At 47.5% G+C, this 24,206-nt stretch overlaps 1 protein-coding gene across 1 annotated transcript in view; it reads right to left on the bottom strand.

Annotated features, from left to right (window-relative positions):
• LOC140741432 (cyclin-dependent kinase 6-like) overlaps positions 1-24,206 on the bottom strand; it is a 147,708-nt gene that overhangs the window by 9,784 nt on the left and 113,718 nt on the right. Inside the window, exons 2-5 of the mRNA XM_073071609.1 lie at positions 7,892-8,027; positions 6,837-7,004; positions 3,087-3,196; positions 1,363-1,413 (exon numbers count right to left, since the gene is read on the bottom strand). Of these exons, the coding sequence (XP_072927710.1) occupies positions 1,363-1,413; positions 3,087-3,196; positions 6,837-7,004; positions 7,892-8,027 (465 nt within the window). The remainder of the gene's footprint in view (positions 1-1,362; positions 1,414-3,086; positions 3,197-6,836; positions 7,005-7,891; positions 8,028-24,206) is intronic.

Genomic DNA, 24,206 nt, shown 5'->3' with positions numbered 1-24,206 from the left:
AAAAGATGTGACTCACAATAGTAGCTCTGCCACCAGTTGACATGAGAAGCTGCAGAACACAAGGGGACCCTGTAGTTTTGTCTTGGTCAGTAATTCTGGTGATTTAATAGTGAGCACAGGAATGAATGAAGAAATTTGACCTACACTACCTATAAACCATCCTGCACCTTTGCAACTGTGAAGTACTCATGCAGTGTTTGCTCCCACACCACACTTTCCAGGTCATTTGATAAGAGTCATTGAGTCATGAAGATTACAGCATAGAAGCAGGCCTTTTGGCCCATCCAGTTGGTGCCAAACTACAAGTATAATTCTGCCTAGTCCCATTGATCTGCACCTGGACCAGAGCCCTCCATACCCCTCCCATCCATGTACCTATACAAACTTCTCATAAATGTTGAAATCAAAGCTCATCCACCACTTCCACAAGCAGCTCTTTCCACACTCTCACTGCTCTGATACTTATGAAACCCTGAGCCCGAATTAGGTCCTCTGTGAATATTTTAGCACCGGGTTCTCCATGAACATTCGGTGTGCTAAACAGGTTTAGAGGCGGTGCCCATCTGTCCGTACTCCAGGCCAGTAGCAACGGGCACTCCCCGCTGGCCGCGCGAGGCGAACCAGTGATCCCTGGCGTGAGGGTATCACGGCGTTTAGGCGACTGATGACCTCGCATGTATTCAAGTTCAACAGTCGGCGTGACAGGGAATGAGGAAAGGTGCAGCTGACTCATATAGTTTGGGGATGGGGACCACTGAAGTACACTGTGTAGTGTGTGGCGGGGGAGCTACACGCACACGCACTGGGCAGAAAGAACGGAACTAAAACCCCGCAACCCGGAAACAATCTCTCAACAGTATTTGTGCATTTATTTTTCACTTTTTGTTCTGGATCTACTGAGAAAGTCTCAAAGATCGACCAGTCGATCGTGATCGACGGGTTGGCGACCACTAGTCTAGATGATGTTACAACACCTCAGCAAGGGTAGGACGGTACCACCCTGAAGGGTCATACTTCTTGCGGTCAAGTTGTTGAAGTGCGACTAAGCCCTTAAATAAAGACAGTTTGTCAGCATCTATCTGAAGGGTAAACAGGTTCATCTTTTAGGTTGGGAGCCTACGTTCAAATGCAATAAAAGAAACTCTGTTAGAATTAATTGGGCTTCACGTCCTTCGAGCTGGTACAGGACACTGCACTTCATGACTACATGTCCTGTGCCAGCTCCAAGGATGTGAAGACCAATTAATTTCCACACCCCAAATTTTTCCTAATACTTAGTTGAAGGCTACTACAAGTCAACATATAATCAAAAGGAAAGTAAGAAAAACCCACCAAAAATTTGTTGGCAGCCTCGATACTTACTCAAATATTTTTTGCAGCTGATTAATTTCTGAAATTCCACAGAAAAAAGGTCTAAAAAATAGAAAAAGAAGTCAAACGATCCTCTCACTGTTATACTTTCAGCTCCAGCAACATCAGAACACACCTTTCCATGTCTCTCAATGCCACCAATTCCCCCGAATAATAATAGAGCATTCACTGCTCTCTGCACTGTCATCTCATTTAGAGCACACCATATAATTTATTCCTTCAAAATATGCTTTATCTTTCACCATTATCCACTCAGCAGTTAATCTGTTTTTAAGAATTTGACGCTCTGCTCAACAGCAGAGTTCCAAAGGCCTGATTTCCACTCACTCCTGCAGTGTTAACCTGTTGGCAAGGGCACTGCCGTGGTCTAGATTCTGCGGCTGTAACGATGGCTAACTGTCAGTGTCCACCATCAATGTGGACAGCAAACTGACAGCAAATTCTGCACTCTACATGCGCGAGATTAGACAAGAAAATCCCAAAATTGTTGTGCATGGTCCTTCACCCCCCCCCCCCCACCCCCACAACCTGTCCCCACAGAGTTCAACGTTCCTTGTGTTAAATTCAGCATTTAATGAAAATTACATCTCCTTATTAAAAAAATCTCATTGTAAAATGCTTAAAAATTTGTTTTGCTGTAGAAGATGTGATTTTTTTTCATTGTATACTGGGCTTAACAAAATTATGCTCTACACTGTGTGGCTAGGCATCTATAAATTTGCTGATGACACAAGTGTTTTTGGCAGAATCTCAGATAGCAATAAGGAGGTGCACAGGAGTGAAACAGTTCGGCTGGTCGAGTGGTACCACATTAGCAACCCTGCACTCAATGTCAGCAATTTTATTCTTCAGGAAGGGCAAGTCGGGAGAACAAGCACCAGTCCGCATTGAGGGTCGGTGGTGGAAAGGGAATCAACATCTCAGAAGATCTATTATGGGCTCAACATATTGATGCAATCACAACGAAGGAACGCACACAGCTATAGGAGTTTGAGGAGATTTGGTATGTCACCAAAGACCCCAGCAAATTTCTACAGATGTACTGTGGAGAGCACTCTCACTGGCTGCATTGCCGTCTGGTATGGAGGCTCCAAAGCACAAGGTCGTAAGAGACGTCAGACTCAACCAACTTCATCAGCAGCTTAAACCTCCCCACCATCAAAAGGCAGTGCCTCAAGAAGGATCCTCACCATCAGGGAGGAAATGCAGCAGCCTGAAGACCAAATACTTCAGGAACAGCTTCTTCACCTCTGAGCAGTCCATGAACCATGAAAACTATTCTCCTCAGCATTAGTTAGTTATTACAACTTATAGTAATTTATAGTTTCCATGGGAATGAACAAGCAGTTGATGTTTCAGACCAAAACCCTTCCCCAGGACTGGAAAGGTAGGGGGAAGATGCCGGAATAAAAAGATTCCGGGGCAGAAGAGTGGTTCTATAATATTATGGCCGAAAATGGGGCTGTCCAGGTTTCCAAAAATGACTAAGGTTGAGGTTGTTATACAACAGCGAATGAAATGACATATGGAGAGATATGAGAAAGTGACTGTGTGAATGGGCCTTTGCAAACGCCACCAACCTAGAGTGGGTCTGTTACACGACATACTAAAAGTCTTTAAAGCATTGGTGTAATTATACAGCATTAAATTCTCAAAGAAACAACTCTGATTCTGGTTTAATTTCCCACATCTGTTAGTCAGCTGTTCGCCCTTACCTCAGTTGGAGGATTTCAGCAAAAATGCAGCCTACACTCCAGATGTCAACAGCGGTTGTGTACCCTGAATACAGAAGGATTTCCGGTGCCCGGTACCACAGAGTAACAACCTAAGCAAGAAACTGGTAGTCAGAAATACTCGCCTGCAAGACAAGTTATTGCATATCAGTTCACGGGATATGGATGTCAATCCAGTGATGGTGAACTCTGCTGCAGTCTGAGTGATAAATGTACATCCCCTCTAACAGCAGCTCAGCATTTTCGGCCAATGATAAGGGGGGAAGAAAATCCCCTGCGCTCCATCTGGGACAGTGTGTGAGTTAAAGGGGAAGATGGTGGTGTTACCAAGTGCCTGCCTCCATATCTAAGACGGTACACATATATCATATTCTGCCATGAGAGGGAAAATGACCATTCAGTCCATTGAATCTATGCTCGTTCTCAGAGCAATCCCACCAGTCGCATTCTCCATTTATTGCTTTATACCCTAGTCCAGGGGTGTCAAACTCATTTTAGGTCACGGGCCGGATTGAGCAAAATGCAGCTTCATGCGGGCCGGATCAGTCGGACGCGTGCGAACGCAGCTTTCGTTGCCTCCGTTTTTTCAGCCTGCTCTCATGCGTCTCAGTCTCTGCTATAACTACAAAGTGTTTCACTTTACAAATTCCGTTTCTTATGAAGAAAACTGCCGAGCAAGACTGCTGAATAAACACTAAAAACCCTGAAAACCTGGTACCTGAATAAACTCAGCATTAGCCATATCATACGTCACAGGCGCTTCGATTACTGGGGCCAGCTTTAATAGTAATTAGATATTATCTCGCGGGCCAAAGATAATTCCACCGCGGGCCGGATTTGGCCCGCGGGCCTTGAGTTTGACATATATGCCCTGGTCTATCTCACCTGTCTATCAACTCCCTTTGTTCCTGCCCCAGGAGTAGTTTAGCATATCCAATTAACTCATCATCACTTACCTGCTCATGCTCCACTCCTTCCTCTCACCACTTACCGGCTATCTCCCTTCTAGCTTTCAATCCAGATGAAATGTCTTAATCTGATATATTCTCCATTTCCCTCCACTGATGCTGTCTGACCTGATGAGCTCCTCCAACAGACAACTTCTTGCACCAGATTCCAGTGTCCGCAATCTTTTGCAATGCAACCTACCAACCCATAAATCTTTGAAATTATAGACAATAGACAATAGGTGCAGAAGTAGACCATTTGGCCCTTCGAGCCTGCACCGCCATTTTGAGATCATGGCTGATCAACTACTATCAATACCCGGTTCCTGCCTTGTCTCCATATCCCTTGATTCCCCTATCCATAAGATACCTATCCAGCTCCTTCTTGAAAGCATCCAGATAATTGGCCTCCACTACCTTCCGAGGCAGTGCATTCCAGACCCCCACAACTCTCTGGGAGAAGAGTATTCAAAGCATATTTATTATCAAAGTATTTACGCAGCACACAAGCCTGAGATTTGTCTCCCCACAGTCAGCCACAAAACAAAGCAAACCATGGAACTCGTTCAAAGAAAACCTAACGTGCAAAAAAAAAGAACAAATCATGTAAACGACAAACAAAAACAAGCAAAAAACACAATATAAAACATGAAACCCAGAGTCTTTGGATCAGTCTAGGAATGTTCAGGTTAGTTCAGTTCAGTTTAGTGCTGTGTTGTTTCCTGGTGCAGGCCACACAGCCAGTCTGCCCCAATCAAAATTGCACAAAATAACAATAAAAAAGGAGTAACCAGAAACAGAAAAAGATATAACGTGAATTGTAGATTAAACCTTGCCCAAGATTGGAGACTCGGCACCATCCTCCATCAGCATCGAGCGAGGGAGAGAGAGAGACCGGTCAGACGCTGAACACCTGCTTGCCATCCGCTCTTGTTGATTTCCATCTTTAATTGTCAAGAAATGGAGTCGATCATGGGCCCGCGTCCCATCTCCAGGCTTCTTGGCCTCCAGGCTGCACGCTCCACTTGAACTCTCACCGAACTCCCTTGGAGACAGCAAAGAGCCAGATCGCTCAATCGGCCCGGAAGCACACTGTCAAAATGTAAATCACAGGTTCCAGTAGTAGCAGAATCAGATTTGAAAGAAGTAAAAGAAGCAGCTTCGTGAACTGTCTGAAGGACGTTGCTTTGTTTGCTGGCGCCATGCTCTTCTGAAGTCTTTGGGATGTGGAAGGAAAGCTGAGCACCCACAGAAACCAATGTGATCCTAGGGAGAACGTGCAAACTCCACGCAGACAGCACTGGAGGTCAGGGTTGAACCCAGGGTCACTGGCACTTTTTGGGTTCGAAGCTTCTCAGCACCTACAGCTGGGGCACTAAATGGCCATTGTGGTCACGTACCTACAGCTATTAACTTCAGTAGTGTCAGAGGCCCAAGGTGTCTTTCCTTCATATGCTGTGCCATTGCAGAGTGTCACAGAGGATATCGGGCAGGTCCAAGTTCTGTAAGTCCAAAGCAGGTCAAGGCAAGGGTCATCAGCAGGGGATTGGTGCAGCCTAGGAGTGCCCCTTGGTGATGGGTTGGTGTTTGTGGCTCACATCCACTGACTTATGGACTGGGAGGTGGAGGTCAAATGATAAGTGCATGCTTTATTTGGGATGGTGAAGAGGACTAGAACTTGGGAATGGTTGATTCAGATACGAAGGGGGACATACATGTGTTGGGTTCCTGGCGTTGATCTGGGACCTGCTCAGGGTACGTAGAACACAGAACATTACGGCACAGTACAGGCTCCTCAGCTCACGCTGTGCTGATCTTTTAACCTACTCTGAGATCAATCTAACCTTTCCCTCCCACATAGACCTCAATTTTTCCTATCATCCATGTGTCTCTTTCAATCGGTTAAGGGATCAACGACTCACATGGGTCAATACAATCTAATTTCACCGTGTGTCTCTGGCACGGAAAATGGTCCATTTTCCCAGGTGGTGGTAGCTCGAAGGGCAGCAGTGAAATCGTGGGAAATGTCCACGCTGCAAACACTGGGGAAGGACAACTCCACCTGACTGGATTTCTAAACACATCTGCTTCCTTTTGGGCTCGTGAGGGGTACGTCCTCATCATCCACTGACTTACTTTCTGTAGATCCGAGGTGACCGTATATTACTGGGATAGATGGTCGTGAAATATCAATTATTCGTGAAAGGCCTAAGTTAGGGTGAGGAATATTGGAGGGGTGAGTGGGAGTAAAAGTCAAGTTTATTTTCATACGCACAAGTGCAATGAAATGTTTGCTTGCAACAGCATCATTGACATAGGATAGACAACACTCACAAGAAAAATATTAACCACAAATTACACGATCTTTTTACAAGAAAGAACACAATTCTCTCTTGTAACAAAAAAAAAGTAAGTCCGCTGTGGTGCAAAGTGGTCATAGTGCTGCCACACTGAGGTAGTGATTAGGGTTGTGCAAGTTGGTTCAAGAACTGAATGGTAATGAACCTGGCGGTAGGGGATTTCAGGCTTCTGTACCTCCTGCCTGATGGGAGCGGTGAGGAGACAGCATGGCTCCTTTGATGGGATCTTTGATGATGGGATGTTGCCTTCCTGAGGCAGGGATGATGATGGGGAGGAATGTACCCATGATGTATTGAGCAGAATTCACCACTCTCGGCAGTTTCTTATGTTCCGCCTTTCTGGAGTGGAATCCAAACTATCTTCCCATTGTGAGAGGCACCAGCAAGACCACACCACAAAGCTAGGGAGCAGACAACAGGCTTACCACAGGTGTCAGTGCCATATTGACGGTGTACATTCGTGCCAGGCCAAAGTCTGCCAACTTCACCTGGCCGCTGTTTGAAACCAGAATGTTCTCTGGCTTCAAATCTCGGTGTACCACACTGTTTGAATGGAGAAAATCTAAGCCTCTGAAGAGCTGGTGTACCAGGCCCTGAATGCAAAATGGGACAATATTAAAATCAGATTTCGGGAAAAAAATTACACTGCAATTCCCCAATTCTGGTAGAATTTATACAATGGGATATTTCTGACAGTTCATGTATTTGATATCCCTGGCAGTGCATTTCAGGCACCTAACCACTCTTTACACTAAAAAAAAACTTTCCCTGTGCATGCCTTTTGAACTTATCCCTGCTCACCTTAAATGCATGCCCTCTGGTATAAGACATCTTGACCGTGGCAAAAAAAGATACTGGCTACTGGATCAATCTCCAACATTTTACAGACGGTCCCTTACTATGTGCGTGAGCCACAGTGGTGATCATCATTTCCAACCAAGATCATGATACACCTGAAGAAATGGGGGAGTGGTATTGTGGTAGCTGGTCATGCTTTTGTCTAATGAGTAAAGGAGACCTACTTGTGTTGAGTGCCCATTTCTCAATCACTGTGATCCATGACTCAGGAAATCAGGACAAATTTCACTATTCCCCCAAACTACAACTCTAGAGATTTCCAAGTACCTAAAATGGCACTCCAGTGCCCCAAGGGATCTCCAGATGGGTGGATCTGGCTGGTTAAGGATGTTGAAAGCATCATCAGCTGGTCATTACTTAAGTTAAATGGACTGCAATTTGAAGGGGTCAGAGGTAGGGGAGGGGAGCACATCCAATAGTATGGGACACATTTAATGCCAGCAACCACTGACCAGTATCTACATGTCAAAATCTCCCAAACACCACAGAAATCAGGCGTGATTTCAAGATTTCCTTGCCCTGAACGATTCTCACTAAGTCGGACTATTTTTCCACAGTTTTCCAATACACAGGGACTCTGGGATGAGAAAATTGTTTCGAATTCCAATGATGACCCACCTACCTTTACTTTGTTCTGAAGCAGCCCTGGCTCCCGAACTTTTGAAAGGAACACTGCTAAATCCTGCTCAATGAGTTCAAACACTAGCGTCATTTTCATTGTCCGATCCGTCTGGTGAACAAGCTCAACATCGAACAATCTGAATAATAAGGAAGAGAGTCTTCACAGCAGCAACACTCAATTTTGTCTAGAAAGCCTGCAGATGCTGGAAATCCACAGCAACACACACAAAATGCTGGAGGAACTCAGCAGGTCGGGCTGCATCTATGGACATGAATAAACCATTGATGTTTCGGGCTGAGACGCTTCTTCCGGACTGGAAAGGAAGGAGGAAGATGCGAGAATAACAAGGTAGGGAAGGAGGAGGAGGACGGTTAGAAGGCAATTGGTGAAGCCAGGCGGTAAAGGGGTGGAGAGGAAGGAATCTGATCGGAGAGGAGAGTCGACCAATGGAGAAAGGGAAGGAGGAGGGGACCCAGAGGTAGCTGATAGGCAGGTGAGAAGAGATCAGAATGGGGAATAGAACAAGAGCAGAGGTGTAGGAATTTTTGTTTACCAGAAAGAGAAACTGATATTCATGTTGTAAGGTTGGAGGCTACCCAGATGGAATACAAGGTGTGGCTCATATTGTTTGAATACAATCTGCTGAAACACGAAGAGGCATCATGTACTTACAAGCTGATCCTTGCAATAATGTCACACTGTAAGTTTTAGGTAACCCATGTTTAAATATGCTGATAGAATGCAGGCATTGTCTAGAAATGAACCATTACAGCTAGAAATATCACAGAGAAAGTCTGCAGCTGCTGGAAATCCATGCAACACACACAAAATGCTGGGGGAACTCAGCAGGCCAGGCAGCACCTATGGAAAGGAGTACAGTCGACATCTCGGGCCAAGATGTCAACTGCACTCCTTTCCATAGATGCTGCCTGGCCTGCTGAGTTCCTCCAGCATCTTGTGTGTAAAGCTAATGGTTATTTTGGACACATTTTACGGAGCACTTTCACTTATTTGGCTGTGTTGTAAGGAAATGGCACAGTGTCACAGGCAGAAAACTTGTTGCCCCACAGCTGCAGTGATCCAGGTTTGATTCTGACCTCAGAATCAGAATTATTATCACTGTGCAAAAGTCTTAGGCCCACATACACAGTATAGCGAGGGTGCCTAAGGCTCATGCACAATACTGTTGTAATCTAATGTACTGGTGCCCAAAGATAAACAAATTTCATGACATATGTCAGTGATGATAATCCTGATTCTGATATGGGTCTCTATTGTGGACTAAGAGTAGGAAGAGGGCAGAGAGAGGGGAATCATAGTTGGGAAAAGAGGAAGGAAGAAGAGAGGAAGCAGGAAGCACCAGAGAGACATTCCGCAATGATCAACAACCCAATTGTTTGGAATCACCTTGCCAGGTATCTCAGGGCTGGGTGTGTCTGCACCTGCGCCACACCCCCACACTTGTCACTCCTTCTCTGCCACCTGTCCCATACCCCTCCCATGGAGCTCCATCCTCGTCATTCACAATGCCCTTTGCTCCACGTTGACAAATACAATACTGTGCAAAAGTCTTAGGCACCCTGAGACTTCTGCACAGCACAGTATGTCATGAATTTTTTTGTGACAGCAATACATTATAATACAAAAAAGTCACTGCAAGTTACAGTCAATCAATACATTGGGCAAAAAGAGAATAGTTCAAATTGTGGACTCCATTATCGGGGGACAGGCAGATCTTTCTGTGACAGAGAGTTTCTGTGAGACTCCATGATCCCTTCCTGGTGCCAGGTGAATGATGTCTCGGAGTGGGTACAGAACATTCTGAAAGGAAAGAGCGAGCCACCGGAGGTCAAAGTCCATCTTTGTATATATTTGTCCATAGGAAAACACTGTATTATAGCAACAGACTCTTCAGACTACCGTGTCCATATTGACCACGAAACCTATTTAAACTAATCCAATTTGTCTGCAGTGAGCTGTGTCAGAAACAGAATCAGAACCAAGTTTAATGTCACCAAAGTATGTTGTGAAATTTGTTGTTTTGAAACAGCAGTAAAGTGCATTACGTAAAAAAATTACTGTAAGTTAAATTGGAAATATACACTCAGTGGCCACTTTATTAGGTACACTTGCCTGCTCGTTAATGCAGATATCTAATCAGTCAATCATGTGTCAATCAGTAACTCAATGCATAAAAACATGCAGACATGGTCAAGCAGTCCAGTTGTCGTTCAGAACAAGCATCAGAATGGGGAAGAAATGTGATCTAAGTGACTTTGACTGTGGAATGATTGTTGGTGCCAGATGGGGTGGTTTGAGTATCTCAGAAACTGCTGATCTCCTGGGATTTTCTCGCACAGCAGTCTTTAGAGTTTACAGAGAATGATGCAAAAAAAAACAAAAAAGCATCTGTTGAGCAGCAGTTCTGTGAGTAAAAATGACTTGTTAATGAGAGAGATCAGAGGAGAATGGCCAGACTGGTTCAAGCTGACTGGAAGGCAACAGGAACTTAAAGTTCAAAATAAATTTATTATCCAAGTACATACTGTATATGTCACCATATACAACCCTAAGAACTCCATTTGGATTGGAATTCAGTTGTTGTTCACTTCTGTTCTTTACATGATTTGTTTTGTACTTTTTCTTCTTTCTCTATGCTCATTGGGAGTTGGTCTTATTTTTTTTAATTAGGTTCTTTCGGGTTCCTTGCATTGCAACTACCTGTAAGCAAACAAATCTTAAATTTGTATAATTTATACATTCTTTGATAATAAGTGCACTTTAAATCTTTGAGATTCATTTTCTTGCAGGCATACTCAGTAAATCCAAGAACCACAATAGAATCAATGAAAGACTGCCCCAACAGGACAGACAAACAACTGACATGCAAACGGCAACAAACTGTGCAAATCTAAAGATAGAAAAAAATAATAATAATAAATAAATAGTAACTATAAAGAACATGAGAGGAAGAGTCCTTAGAAATGAGTCTAAATGTAGTGGGAGGAGTTCAGTGATGGGGCAAGTGAAGTTGAATGAAGTTATCTCGTCTGGTTCAAGAGCCTGACGGCTGAGGGGCAATAACTGTTCCTGAACCTGGTGGTGTGAGTCCAGAGGCTCCTGTACCTTCTTCCCTAAGGCAGCAGCAAGAAGAGGGCATGACCTAGGTGGTGGGAGTCCCTGATAATGGATGCTGCTTTCCTGCGACAGTGCTACTTGTAGATACACTCAGTGGAGAGAAGGGCTTTACCTGTGATGGACTGGGCTATATCTGCTACTTTTTGTAGGCTTTTCTGTTTCAGGACATTGGTGTTTCGATACCAAGCTGTGATGCAACCAGCCAATATACTCTTCATCTATAGAACTTTGTCAAAGTATTAGACGTCATTGTGAATCTTGCTACTGTGCTTTCTTTGTAATTGCACTTGCATTCTGGATCCCAGAACAGATCCACTGAAATGATAACACTGAGAAATTTAAAGTTGCTGACCCTCTCCACCTCTGATTCCCCTGATGAGAACTGGCTCATGGACCTCTGGTTTCCTCCTCTTGAAGTCAATAACCAGCTCCTTGGTCTTACTGACATTGAGCGAGAGGTTGTTGTTGTGGCACCACTGAGCCAGATGTTCAGTCTCCCTCCTATATGCTGATTAGTTGCCACCTTTGATTCAGACAGTGGTGTCATCAGCAAACTTAAATATGGCATTGGAGCTGTGCTTAGCCACACAGTCATAAGTAGAACAGGGGTCTAAGCACACAACCTTGTGATGCACCTGTGCTGATGGAGATTGTGGGGGAGATGTTGTTGCTAATCCAAACTGACTGGGGTCTGCAAGTGAGGAAATTGAGGATCCGATTGTTTAAGGAATTATTGAAGCCAAGGTCTTGGAGCTATTTGATTAGCTTTGAGGGGATGATGGTATTGAATGCTGAGCTGTGGTGGATAAAGAGCATCCTGATGCAGGTATCTTCATTGTTCAGATGTTCCAGGGTTGAGTGAAGAGCCAATGAGATGGCATCTGCCATTGAACTGTTGTGCCGGTAGGTAAACTGGAGTGGATCCGAGTTGCTTCTCAGGCAGGGATTGATATGTTTCATCACCAACCTCTCAAAACACTTCATCACAGTGGATGTGAGTGCCACTGGACGATAGTCACAGAGGCGGGTTACCATGTTCTTAGGCACCGGTATAACTGAGGCCTGCTTGAAGCAGGCGGGTACCTCAGATTGCTGAAGAGAATGGTCAAGATATCAGTGAACACTCCAGCCAGTTGATCAGCACAGGTCTTTAGTAGCTGGACATGTACCCCATCTGGGCTGGATGCTGTCCGTCGGTTCACAATCCTGAAGGATGCTCTCACGTCAACCTCAGAGACTGAAATCACACGGTCATCGGGGGCTGCGGGATTTTGAAAATCTTTTTCTATATTTTGACGATCAAAGTGAGCATAGAAAGCATGAGCTCATCTGGGAATGAAGCCCTGTTGTCACGTATGTTGCTTGGTTTCACTTTGTAAGATGTAACAGCATTCAAGCCCTGCCACAACTGTCAAGCATCCTTCAGTAATTCAAGTTTAGTCTGGAATTGCCACTTTGCCCGTGAGATAGCTTTTTGGAGATCATACCTCCTGTATCTCATATGTTATGATATTGGTGTGCAGAAAGGCATCTCTGAACGCATAACACATCGAATCTTGAAGTGTATGAGCTACAGTAGCAGAAGACCATGAACATACACTCAGTGGCCACCCTGTAGGTACAGGAGTTAGTATACATGGGTTCATGGATAGTTCAGAAATCTGGTGGCAGAGGAGAAGCTGTTCCTCAAACATTGAGTGTGGGTCTTCAGGCTTCTGTATCTCCTCCCCAATGGCAGTAATGAGAAGGTGGTGTATCCCTCTTGATGAGACTCCTTCACGATGGATGCCACCCTCTTAAAGCACCACCTTTTGAAGATGTCCTCAACATGGGGAGGTTTATGTTTGTGGTGGAGCTTACTGAGTCTACAACTCTTTGTTGCCTCTATCGATCCTGTGCACTGAAGCTATCACGCCAGACAGTAATGCAAACAGCCAGACAGTACACCCACAGCCACTGTACATCTGTAGAACTTTGCTAGTCTTTGTTGAGATACCAAATCCCTTTAAACTCCTACTGAAATAAAGCTGCTGGTGTGACTGCATCAATGTTTTGGGCCCAGGAGAAATCCTCTGAGATGCTAATACACAGTAACTTGAAGCTGCTCACCCCATCCACTGCTGACCCCCTCAATGAAAACCGGTGCTGTTTCTATGGAATCTATGCATGTTGTGAGAAATTAAATCTGAAGGGAGTTGATGGGGATGTACAAAGAATAAAATGGAATTAGAATAGGATTAGTGTTACTAGGTGCTTGATGGGCAAAATGTCTGGTTGATTTGAAGAAATAAGGGTTATGTTCTACCCTGAATTTGTAGCATTCCATAAGCACTTCCTCTCACCCAGCCACTTCTCCCTGTTACAAAATCCTAACATTCCCTTAAGTGCTTTACTGCCTTCTGCAAAAAATCTCAGCTTATTTTTGAACCCAGATATTGATCAACAAGCACCTGACCTGCTACTGAGATCAAAGTTGCACAAAATGAATTGGAACTGTCACTGTCAAAATTTTGACCCTTTTGCTGCAAGCCAGATTAATTGGGCAGTATCAGGTAAGCCTCAGACGAGGACCGAACATGTGCTGGTAAAGGTTAACCGACATCTGCTCCAAATTACTGAAATAAAGTAGGCTTTGTGTCTGCTTCACCACTCAATAAGATCATGTCATTCCCTGCGCCTTCTATCAAATTTCCTGCCTGATCCCCACATTTGGAATTCCTTTGTGATTACAAACCTACGGATTTTAGCCTTGGATATATTCAAAGATCACAGCCTGTTGGAGAGCAAAGAAGTTTCTCTTCACTTCAAACTAAAAGGGCCAATCCCTCATGTGGACTATGTCCCTCATTCAATGCTCTCCATCTAAGAGACACAAGAACCTGTCAGAATTGTATACAGCTCATTCTTCTGAATTGCAAGATGATACGTGGAACCACAGAACACTGAATGTGGCTCATTCTGAATCCTCTCCTGAGGAAAGTGCCTCCAATTCCTTCAAATTGGCAAATGAAAACCCAAAAATGGGATTTTTATATATAAACTACAAAGACCAGCTTAGAATTTAAAAAATTGAGGAAAAACACTTCTTTGCATTATGGAAGAATCTGTTGAAAATCAAAATGATTTCAACTATCCTTCGTGCAGCCACAATTTAAAACAAGAAACTTCAAAGAAATTAACTTCCATCCCTTTAACTGGTAAAATATGCAACTGTTATAATAAGACGGCAATAATCTAATCAGACTAACAGATTTTCAGGACCACTGGGTTCTAATAAAAAAACAAAACCTTCAATTAAACTTTTTTAAGAGTATGACAGTTTCCAGTGAACGCACTGCATTTGAAAGGGAACAAAGTAGACAGGGCCCTGATGCGTACTAAGAAAACAAGGCACCATGCTCTTGGTGAACTTAGAAGATGCACAGGAACTGGGATGCCAGTGAGCTTAAAGGGAGAACAGGAATCTGAATCCCAGTGTCTTTAAAGGGGGTAAGGGGACCAGAGCCCTGATGGGTTTAAAGGGAGAAGGGAAAAGAGGGGTTAGTTTAAAGTGCAAAAATTGGGACAATGATGTGCTTAAATTGAGAATGGTAATGGGACCCCAGTGTGTTTATAGTGAGCAGAGGAATGGGACCCAATTGTGTTTATAATGAGCAGAGGAACGAGACACCAGTGTGTGTACATTGAGCAAAAGGACCCCAGTGTATTTATAGTGATCAGAGGAACAGGACTCGAGTGTGTGTATCGTGAGCAGAGAATGGGACAACAGAGTATGTATAGTGAACAGAGCAATGGGTTCCCAGTCTGTGTAGTGCGCAGAGGAATGATACCCCACTGTGTGTGTAGAGAGCAGAGCAATGGGACTCCAGTGTGTGTATAGTGAGCAGAGACTGAGACCCCGATGTGTGTGTAGCGAGCAGAGCAATGGGACTCCAGTGTGTGTGTAGTGAGCAGAGACTGAGAGCCCGATGTGTGTGTAGCGAGCAGAGCAATGGGACTCCAGTGTGTGTGTAGTGAGCAGTGACTGAGACCCTGATGTGTGTGTAGCGAGAAGAGCAATGGGACTCCAGTGTGTGTGTAGTGAGCAGAGCAATGGGACTCCAGTGTGTGTATAGTGAGCAGTGACTGAAACCCCGATGTGTGTGTAGCGAGCAGAGCAATGGGACTCCAGAGTGTGTATAGTGAGCAGAGACTGAGACCCCGATGTGTGTATAGTGAGCAGAGCAATGGGAACCGGTGTGTGTATAGTGAGCAGAGGAATTGGACCCCAGTGTGTGTTTAGTGAGCAGAGCAAAGGAAATCTGGTGTGTGTATAGAGAGCAGAGCAATGGGACCCCAATGAGCGTGCATAGTGAGCAGAGACTGAGACCCCGATATGTGTGTAGGGAGCAGAGCAATGGGACTCCTGTCTGTGTATAGTGAGCAGAGACTGAGACACTGATGTGTGTGTAGCGAGAAGAGCAATGGGACTCCAGAGTGTGTATAGTAACCAGAGACTGAGACCCCGATGTGCGTGTAGTGAGCAGAGCAATGGGACTCCAGTGTGTGTATAGTGAGCAGAGACTGAGACCCCGATGTGTGTATAGTGAGCAGAGGAATTGGACCCCAGTGTGTGTGTAGTGAGCAGAGCAAGGGACCCCAATGTGTGTGTAGTGAGCAGAGCAATGGGACCCCAGTGTGTGTGTAGTCAGCAGAGCAATGGGACCCCAATGTGTGTATAGCGAGCAGAGCAATGCGACCCCAGTGTGTGTATAGTGAGCAGAGTAATTGGATTCTGGTGTGTGTATAGTGAGCAGAGCAATGGGACCCCAATGTGTGTGCAGGGTGCAGTGCAATGGGACCCCAATGTGTGTGTAGCAAGCAGAGCAAAGGGACTCCAGAGTGTGTACAGTGAGCAGAGACTGAGACCCCGATGTGTGTGTAGCGAGCAGAGCAATGGGACTCCAGTGTGTGTATAGTGAGCAGAGACTGAGACCCCGGTGTGTGTATAGTGAGCAGAGCAATAGGACCCCGATGTGTGTGTAGGGAGCAGAACAATGGGACTCCAGTGTGCGTATAGTGAGCAGAGACTGAGACCCCGATGTGTGTGTAGCGAGCAGAGCAATGCGACTCCAGTGTGTGTGTAGTGAGCAGAGACTGAGACACCGATGTGTGTGTAGCGAGCAGAGCAATGGGACTCCAGTGTGTGTGTGTAGTGAGCAGAGACTGAGACCCCGATGTGTGTATAGTGAGCAGAGGAATTGGACCCCAGTGTGTGTGTAGTGAGCAGAGACAGAGACCCCGATGTGTATGTTGCGAGCAGAGGAATTGGAAGCCAGTGTGTGTGTAGTTAGCAGAGCAATGGGACCCCAATGTGTGTATAGTGAGCAAAGCAATGGGTCCCCAGTGTGTGTATAGTGAGCAGAGGAATTGGATTCTGGTGTGTGCAGAGTGAGCAGAGCAATGGGAACCCAATGTGCGTGCAGCGTGCAGTGCAATGAGACCGCAATGTGTGTGTAGCGAGCAGAGCAATGGGACTCCAGTGTGTGTGTAGTGAACAGAACCTGAGACCCCGATGTGTGTGTTGCGAGCAGAGCAATGGGACTCCAGTGTGTGTGTAGTGAGCAGAGCAATGGGACTCCAGTGTGTGTGTAGTGAGCAGAGACTGAGACTCCGATGTGTGTGTTGCGAGCAGGGCAATGGGACTCCACTGTGTGTATAGTGAGCAGAGACTGAGACCCCGGTGTGTGTATAGTGAGCAGAGCAATAGGACCCCGATGTGTGTGTAGGGAGCAGAACAATGGGACTCCAGTGTGCGTATAGTGAGCAGAGACTGAGACCCCGATGTGTGTGTAGCGAGCAGAGCAATGGGACTCCAGTGTGTGTGTAGTGAGCAGAGACTGAGACACCGATGTGTGTGTAGCGAGCAGAGCAATGGGACTCCAGTGTGTGTGTAGTGAGCAGAGACTGAGACCCCGATGTGTGTGTTGCGAGAAGAGCAATGGGACTCCAGTGTGTGTATAGTGAGCAGAGACTGAGACCCCGATGTGTGTATAGTGAGCAGAGGAATTGGACCCCAGTGTGTGTGTAGTGAGCAGAGACAGAGACCCCGATGTGTATGTTGCGAGCAGAGGAATTGGAACCCAGTGTGTGTGTAGTGAGCAGAGCAATGGGACCCCAGTGTGTGTGTAGTTAGCAGAGCAATGGGACCCCAATGTGTGTATAGTGAGCAAAGCAATGGGTCCCCAGTGTGTGTATAGTGAGCAGAGGAATTGGATTCTGGTGTGTGCAGAGTGAGCAGAGCAATGGGAACCCAATGTGCGTGCAGCGTGCAGTGCAATGAGACCCCAATGTGTGTGTAGCGAGCAGAGCAATGGGACTCCAGTGTGTGTGTAGTGAGCAGAGCAATGGGACTCCAGTGCGTGTGTAGTGAACAGAGCCTGAGACCCCGATGTGTGTGTTGCGAGCAGAGCAATGGGACTCCAGTGTGTGTGTAGTGAGCAGAGCAATGGGACTCCAGTGTGTGTGTAGTGAGCAGAGACTGAGACTCCGATGTGTGTGTTGCGAGCAGGGCAATGGGACTCCACTGTGTGTATAGTGAGCAGAGACTGAGACCCCGATGTGTGTATAGTGAGCCGAGGAATTGGACCCCAGTGTGTGTGTAGTGAGCAGAGACTGAGACCCCGATGTGTGTGTTGCGAGCAGAGCAATGGGACTCCAGTGTATAGTGAGCAGAGACAGACCCCAATGTGTGTATAGTGAGCAGAGCAATAGGACCCCGATGTGTGTGTAGAGAGCAGAGCAATGGGACTCCAGTGTGTGTGTAGTGAGCAGAGACTGAGACCCCGATGTGTGTGTAGCGAGCAGAGCAATGGGACTCCAGTGTGTGTATAGTGAGCAGAGGAATTGGATTCTGGTGTGTGTATAGTGAGCAGAGCAATGGGAACCCAATGTGCGTGCAGAGTGCAGTGCAATGGGACTCCGGTGTGTGTGTAGTGAGCAGAGACTGGGACCCCAGTGTGTGTTTAGTGAGCAGAGCAATAGGACCCCGATGTGTGTGTAGGGAGCAGAGCAATTGGACACCTGACTGTGTATAGTGAGCAGAGACTGAAGCCCGGATGTGTGCGTAGCGAGAAGAGCAATGGGACTCCAGAGTGTGTATAGTGAGCAGAGAATGAGACCCCGATGTGTGTGTAGGGAGCAGAGCAATGGGACTCCAGTGTGTGTGTAGTGAGCAGAGACTGAGACCCCAATGTGTGTATAGTGAGCAGAGCAATGGGAACCGGTGTGTGTATAGTGAGCAGAGGAATTGGACCCCAGTGTGTGTTTAGTGAGCAGAGCAAAGGAAATCTGCTGTGTGTATAGAGAGCAGAGCAATGGGACCCCAATGAGTGTGCATAGTGAGCAGAGACTGAGACCCCGATGTGTGTGTAGTGAGCAGAGCAATGGGACCCCAGTGTGTGTATAGTGAGCAGAGGAATTGGATTCTGCTGTGTGTATAGTGAGCAGAGCAATGGGAACCCAATGTGCGTGCAGCGTGCAGTGCAATGGGACCTCAATGTGTGTGTAGCAAGCAGAGCAAAGGGACTCCAGTGTGTGTATAGTGAGCACAGACTGAGACCCCGATGTGTGTATAGTGAGCAGAGCAATGGGACTCCAGTGTGTGTGTAGTGAGCAGAGACTGAGACCCCGATGTGTGTGTAGCGAGCAGAGCATTTGGACTCCAGTGTGTGTGTAGTGAACAGAGACTGAGACCCCGATGTGTGTGTAGTGAGTAGAGCAATGGGACTCCAGTGTGTCTATAGTGAGCAGAGACTGAGACCCCGATGTGTGTATAGTGAGCAGAGGCATTGGACCCCAGTGTGTGTGTAGTGAGCAGAGCAATGGGACCCCGATGTGTGTGTAGCAAGCAGAGCAAAGGGACTCCAGAGTGTGTACAGTGAGCAGAGACTGAGACCCCGATGTGTGTGTAGCGAGCAGAGCAATGGGACTCCAGTGTGTGTATAGTGAGCAGAGACTGAGACCCCGGTGTGTGTATAGTGAGCAGAGCAATAGGACCCCGATGTGTGTGTAGGGAGCAGAACAATGGGACTCCAGTGTGCATATAGTGAGCAGAGACTGAGACCCCGATGTGTGTGTAGCGAGCAGAGCAATGCGACTCCAGTGTGTGTGTAGTGAGCAGAGACTGAGACACCGATGTGTGTGTAGCGAGCAGAGCAATGGGACTCCAGTGTGTGTGTAGTGAGCAGAGACTGAGACCCCGATGTGTGTGTTGCGAGAAGAGCAATGGGACTCCAGTGTGTGTATAGTGAGCAGAGACTGAGACCCCGATGTGTGTATAGTGAGCAGAGGAATTGGACCCCAGTGTGTGTGTAGTGAGCAGAGACAGAGACCCCGATGTGTATGTTGCGAGCAGAGGAATTGGAACCCAGTGTGTGTGTAGTGAGCAGAGCAATGGGACCCCAGTGTGTGTGTAGTGAGCAAAGCAATGGGTCCCCAGTGTGTGTATAGTGAGCAGAGGAATTGGATTCTGGTGTGTGCAGAGTGAGCAGAGCAATGGGAACCCAATGTGCGTGCAGCGTGCAGTGCAATGAGACCGCAATGTGTGTGTAGCGAGCAGAGCAATGGGACTCCAGTGTGTGTGTAGTGAACAGAGCCTGAGACCCCGATGTGTGTGTTGCGAGCAGAGCAATGGGACTCCAGTGTGTGTGTAGTGAGCAGAGCAATGGGACTCCAGTGTGTGTGTAGTGAGCAGAGACTGAGACTCCGATGTGTGTGTTGCGAGCAGGGCAATGGGACTCCACTGTGTGTATAGTGAGCAGAGACTGAGACCCCGGTGTGTGTATAGTGAGCAGAGCAATAGGACCCCGATGTGTGTGTAGGGAGCAGAACAATGGGACTCCAGTGTGCGTATAGTGAGCAGAGACTGAGACCCCGATGTGTGTGTAGCGAGCAGAGCAATGGGACTCCAGTGTGTGTGTAGTGAGCAGAGACTGAGACACCGATGTGTGTGTAGCGAGCAGAGCAATGGGACTCCAGTGTGTGTGTAGTGAGCAGAGACTGAGACCCCGATGTGTGTGTTGCGAGAAGAGCAATGGGACTCCAGTGTGTGTATAGTGAGCAGAGACTGAGACCCCGATGTGTGTATAGTGAGCAGAGGAATTGGACCCCAGTGTGTGTGTAGTGAGCAGAGACAGAGACCCCGATGTGTATGTTGCGAGCAGAGGAATTGGAACCCAGTGTGTGTGTAGTGAGCAGAGCAATGGGACCCCAGTGTGTGTGTAGTTAGCAGAGCAATGGGACCCCAATGTGTGTATAGTGAGCAAAGCAATGGGTCCCCAGTGTGTGTATAGTGAGCAGAGGAATTGGATTCTGGTGTGTGCAGAGTGAGCAGAGCAATGGGAACCCAATGTGCGTGCAGCGTGCAGTGCAATGAGACCCCAATGTGTGTGTAGCGAGCAGAGCAATGGGACTCCAGTGCGTGTGTAGTGAACAGAGCCTGAGACCCCGATGTGTGTGTTGCGAGCAGAGCAATGGGACTCCAGTGTGTGTGTAGTGAGCAGAGCAATGGGACTCCAGTGTGTGTGTAGTGAGCAGAGACTGAGACTCCGATGTGTGTGTTGCGAGCAGGGCAATGGGACTCCACTGTGTGTATAGTGAGCAGAGACTGAGACCCCGATGTGTGTATAGTGAGCCGAGGAATTGGACCCCAGTGTGTGTGTAGTGAGCAGAGACTGAGACCCCGATGTGTGTGTTGCGAGCAGAGCAATGGGACTCCAGTGTGTGTATAGTGAGCAGAGACTGAGACCCCAATGTGTGTATAGTGAGCAGAGCAATAGGACCCCGATGTGTGTGTAGAGAGCAGAGCAATGGGACTCCAATGTGTGTGTAGTGAGCAGAGACTGAGACCCCGATGTGTGTGTAGCGAGCAGAGCAATGGGACTCCAGTGTGTGTATAGTGAGCAGAGGAATTGGATTCTGGTGTGTGTATAGTGAGCAGAGCAATGGGAATCCAATGTGCGTGCAGAGTGCAGTGCAATGGGACTCCGGTGTGTGTGTAGTGAGCAGAGACTGGGACCCCAGTGTGTGTTTAGTGAGCAGAGCAATAGGACCCCGATGTGTGTGTAGGGAGCAGAGCAATTGGACACCTGACTGTGTATAGTGAGCAGAGACTGAAGCCCGGATGTGTGCGTAGCGAGAAGAGCAATGGGACTCCAGTGTGTGTATAGTGAGCAGAGAATGAGACCCCGATGTGTGTGTTGCGAGAAGAGCAATGGGACTCCAGTGTGTGTATAGTGAGCAGAGACTGAGACCCCGATGTGTGTATAGTGAGCAGAGGAATTGGACCCCAGTGTGTGTGTAGTGAGCAGAGACTGAGACCCCGGTGTGTGTATAGTGAGCAGAGCAATAGGACCCCGATGTGTGTGTAGGGAGCAGAACAATGGGACTCCAGTGTGCATATAGTGAGCAGAGACTGAGACCCCGATGTGTGTGTAGCGAGCAGAGCAATGCGACTCCAGTGTGTGTGTAGTGAGCAGAGACTGAGACACCGATGTGTGTGTAGCGAGCAGAGCAATGGGACTCCAGTGTGTGTGTAGTGAGCAGAGACTGAGACCCCGATGTGTGTGTTGCGAGAAGAGCAATGGGACTCCAGTGTGTGTATAGTGAGCAGAGACTGAGACCCCGATGTGTGTATAGTGAGCAGAGGAATTGGACCCCAGTGTGTGTGTAGTGAGCAGAGACAGAGACCCCGATGTGTATGTTGCGAGCAGAGGAATTGGAACCCAGTGTGTGTGTAGTGAGCAGAGCAATGGGACCCCAGTGTGTGTGTAGTGAGCAAAGCAATGGGTCCCCAGTGTGTGTATAGTGAGCAGAGGAATTGGATTCTGGTGTGTGCAGAGTGAGCAGAGCAATGGGAACCCAATGTGCGTGCAGCGTGCAGTGCAATGAGACCGCAATGTGTGTGTAGCGAGCAGAGCAATGGGACTCCAGTGTGTGTGTAGTGAACAGAGCCTGAGACCCCGATGTGTGTGTTGCGAGCAGAGCAATGGGACTCCAGTGTGTGTGTAGTGAGCAGAGCAATGGGACTCCAGTGTGTGTGTAGTGAGCAGAGACTGAGACTCCGATGTGTGTGTTGCGAGCAGGGCAATGGGACTCCACTGTGTGTATAGTGAGCAGAGACTGAGACCCCGGTGTGTGTATAGTGAGCAGAGCAATAGGACCCCGATGTGTGTGTAGGGAGCAGAACAATGGGACTCCAGTGTGCGTATAGTGAGCAGAGACTGAGACCCCGATGTGTGTGTAGCGAGCAGAGCAATGGGACTCCAGTGTGTGTGTAGTGAGCAGAGACTGAGACACCGATGTGTGTGTAGCGAGCAGAGCAATGGGACTCCAGTGTGTGTGTAGTGAGCAGAGACTGAGACCCCGATGTGTGTGTTGCGAGAAGAGCAATGGGACTCCAGTGTGTGTATAGTGAGCAGAGACTGAGACCCCGATGTGTGTATAGTGAGCAGAGGAATTGGACCCCAGTGTGTGTGTAGTGAGCAGAGACAGAGACCCCGATGTGTATGTTGCGAGCAGAGGAATTGGAACCCAGTGTGTGTGTAGTGAGCAGAGCAATGGGACCCCAGTGTGTGTGTAGTTAGCAGAGCAATGGGACCCCAATGTGTGTATAGTGAGCAAAGCAATGGGTCCCCAGTGTGTGTATAGTGAGCAGAGGAATTGGATTCTGGTGTGTGCAGAGTGAGCAGAGCAATGGGAACCCAATGTGCGTGCAGCGTGCAGTGCAATGAGACCCCAATGTGTGTGTAGCGAGCAGAGCAATGGGACTCCAGTGCGTGTGTAGTGAACAGAGCCTGAGACCCCGATGTGTGTGTTGCGAGCAGAGCAATGGGACTCCAGTGTGTGTGTAGTGAGCAGAGCAATGGGACTCCAGTGTGTGTGTAGTGAGCAGAGACTGAGACTCCGATGTGTGTGTTGCGAGCAGGGCAATGGGACTCCACTGTGTGTATAGTGAGCAGAGACTGAGACCCCGATGTGTGTATAGTGAGCCGAGGAATTGGACCCCAGTGTGTGTGTAGTGAGCAGAGACTGAGACCCCGATGTGTGTGTTGCGAGCAGAGCAATGGGACTCCAGTGTGTGTATAGTGAGCAGAGACTGAGACCCCAATGTGTGTATAGTGAGCAGAGCAATAGGACCCCGATGTGTGTGTAGAGAGCAGAGCAATGGGACTCCAATGTGTGTGTAGTGAGCAGAGACTGAGACCCCGATGTGTGTGTAGCGAGCAGAGCAATGGGACTCCAGTGTGTGTATAGTGAGCAGAGGAATTGGATTCTGGTGTGTGTATAGTGAGCAGAGCAATGGGAATCCAATGTGCGTGCAGAGTGCAGTGCAATGGGACTCCGGTGTGTGTGTAGTGAGCAGAGACTGGGACCCCAGTGTGTGTTTAGTGAGCAGAGCAATAGGACCCCGATGTGTGTGTAGGGAGCAGAGCAATTGGACACCTGACTGTGTATAGTGAGCAGAGACTGAAGCCCGGATGTGTGCGTAGCGAGAAGAGCAATGGGACTCCAGTGTGTGTATAGTGAGCAGAGAATGAGACCCCGATGTGTGTGTTGCGAGAAGAGCAATGGGACTCCAGTGTGTGTATAGTGAGCAGAGACTGAGACCCCGATGTGTGTATAGTGAGCAGATGAATTGGACCCCAGTGTGTGTGTAGTGAGCAGAGACAGAGACCCCGATGTGTATGTTGCGAGCAGAGGAATTGGAACCCAGTGTGTGTGTAGTGAGCAGAGCAATGGGACCCCAGTGTGTGTGTAGTTAGCAGAGCAATGGGACCCCAATGTGTGTATAGTGAGCAAAGCAATGGGTCCCCAGTGTGTGTATAGTGAGCAGAGGAATTGGATTCTGGTGTGTGCAGAGTGAGCAGAGCAATGGGAACCCAATGTGCGTGCAGCGTGCAGTGCAATGAGACCCCAATGTGTGTGTAGCGAGCAGAGCAATGGGACTCCAGTGCGTGTGTAGTGAACAGAGCCTGAGACCCCGATGTGTGTGTTGCGAGCAGAGCAATGGGACTCCAGTGTGTGTGTAGTGAGCAGAGCAATGGGACTCCAGTGTGTGTGTAGTGAGCAGAGACTGAGACTCCGATGTGTGTGTTGCGAGCAGGGCAATGGGACTCCACTGTGTGTATAGTGAGCA

The sequence above is a fragment of the Hemitrygon akajei genome, chromosome 18, assembly GCF_048418815.1.
Source record: "Hemitrygon akajei chromosome 18, sHemAka1.3, whole genome shotgun sequence".
Lineage (NCBI taxonomy): Eukaryota > Metazoa > Chordata > Chondrichthyes > Myliobatiformes > Dasyatidae > Hemitrygon > Hemitrygon akajei.
The sequence above is the reverse complement of the archived record's forward strand: the minus strand, read 5'-3'. Positions and strand labels throughout refer to the sequence as shown.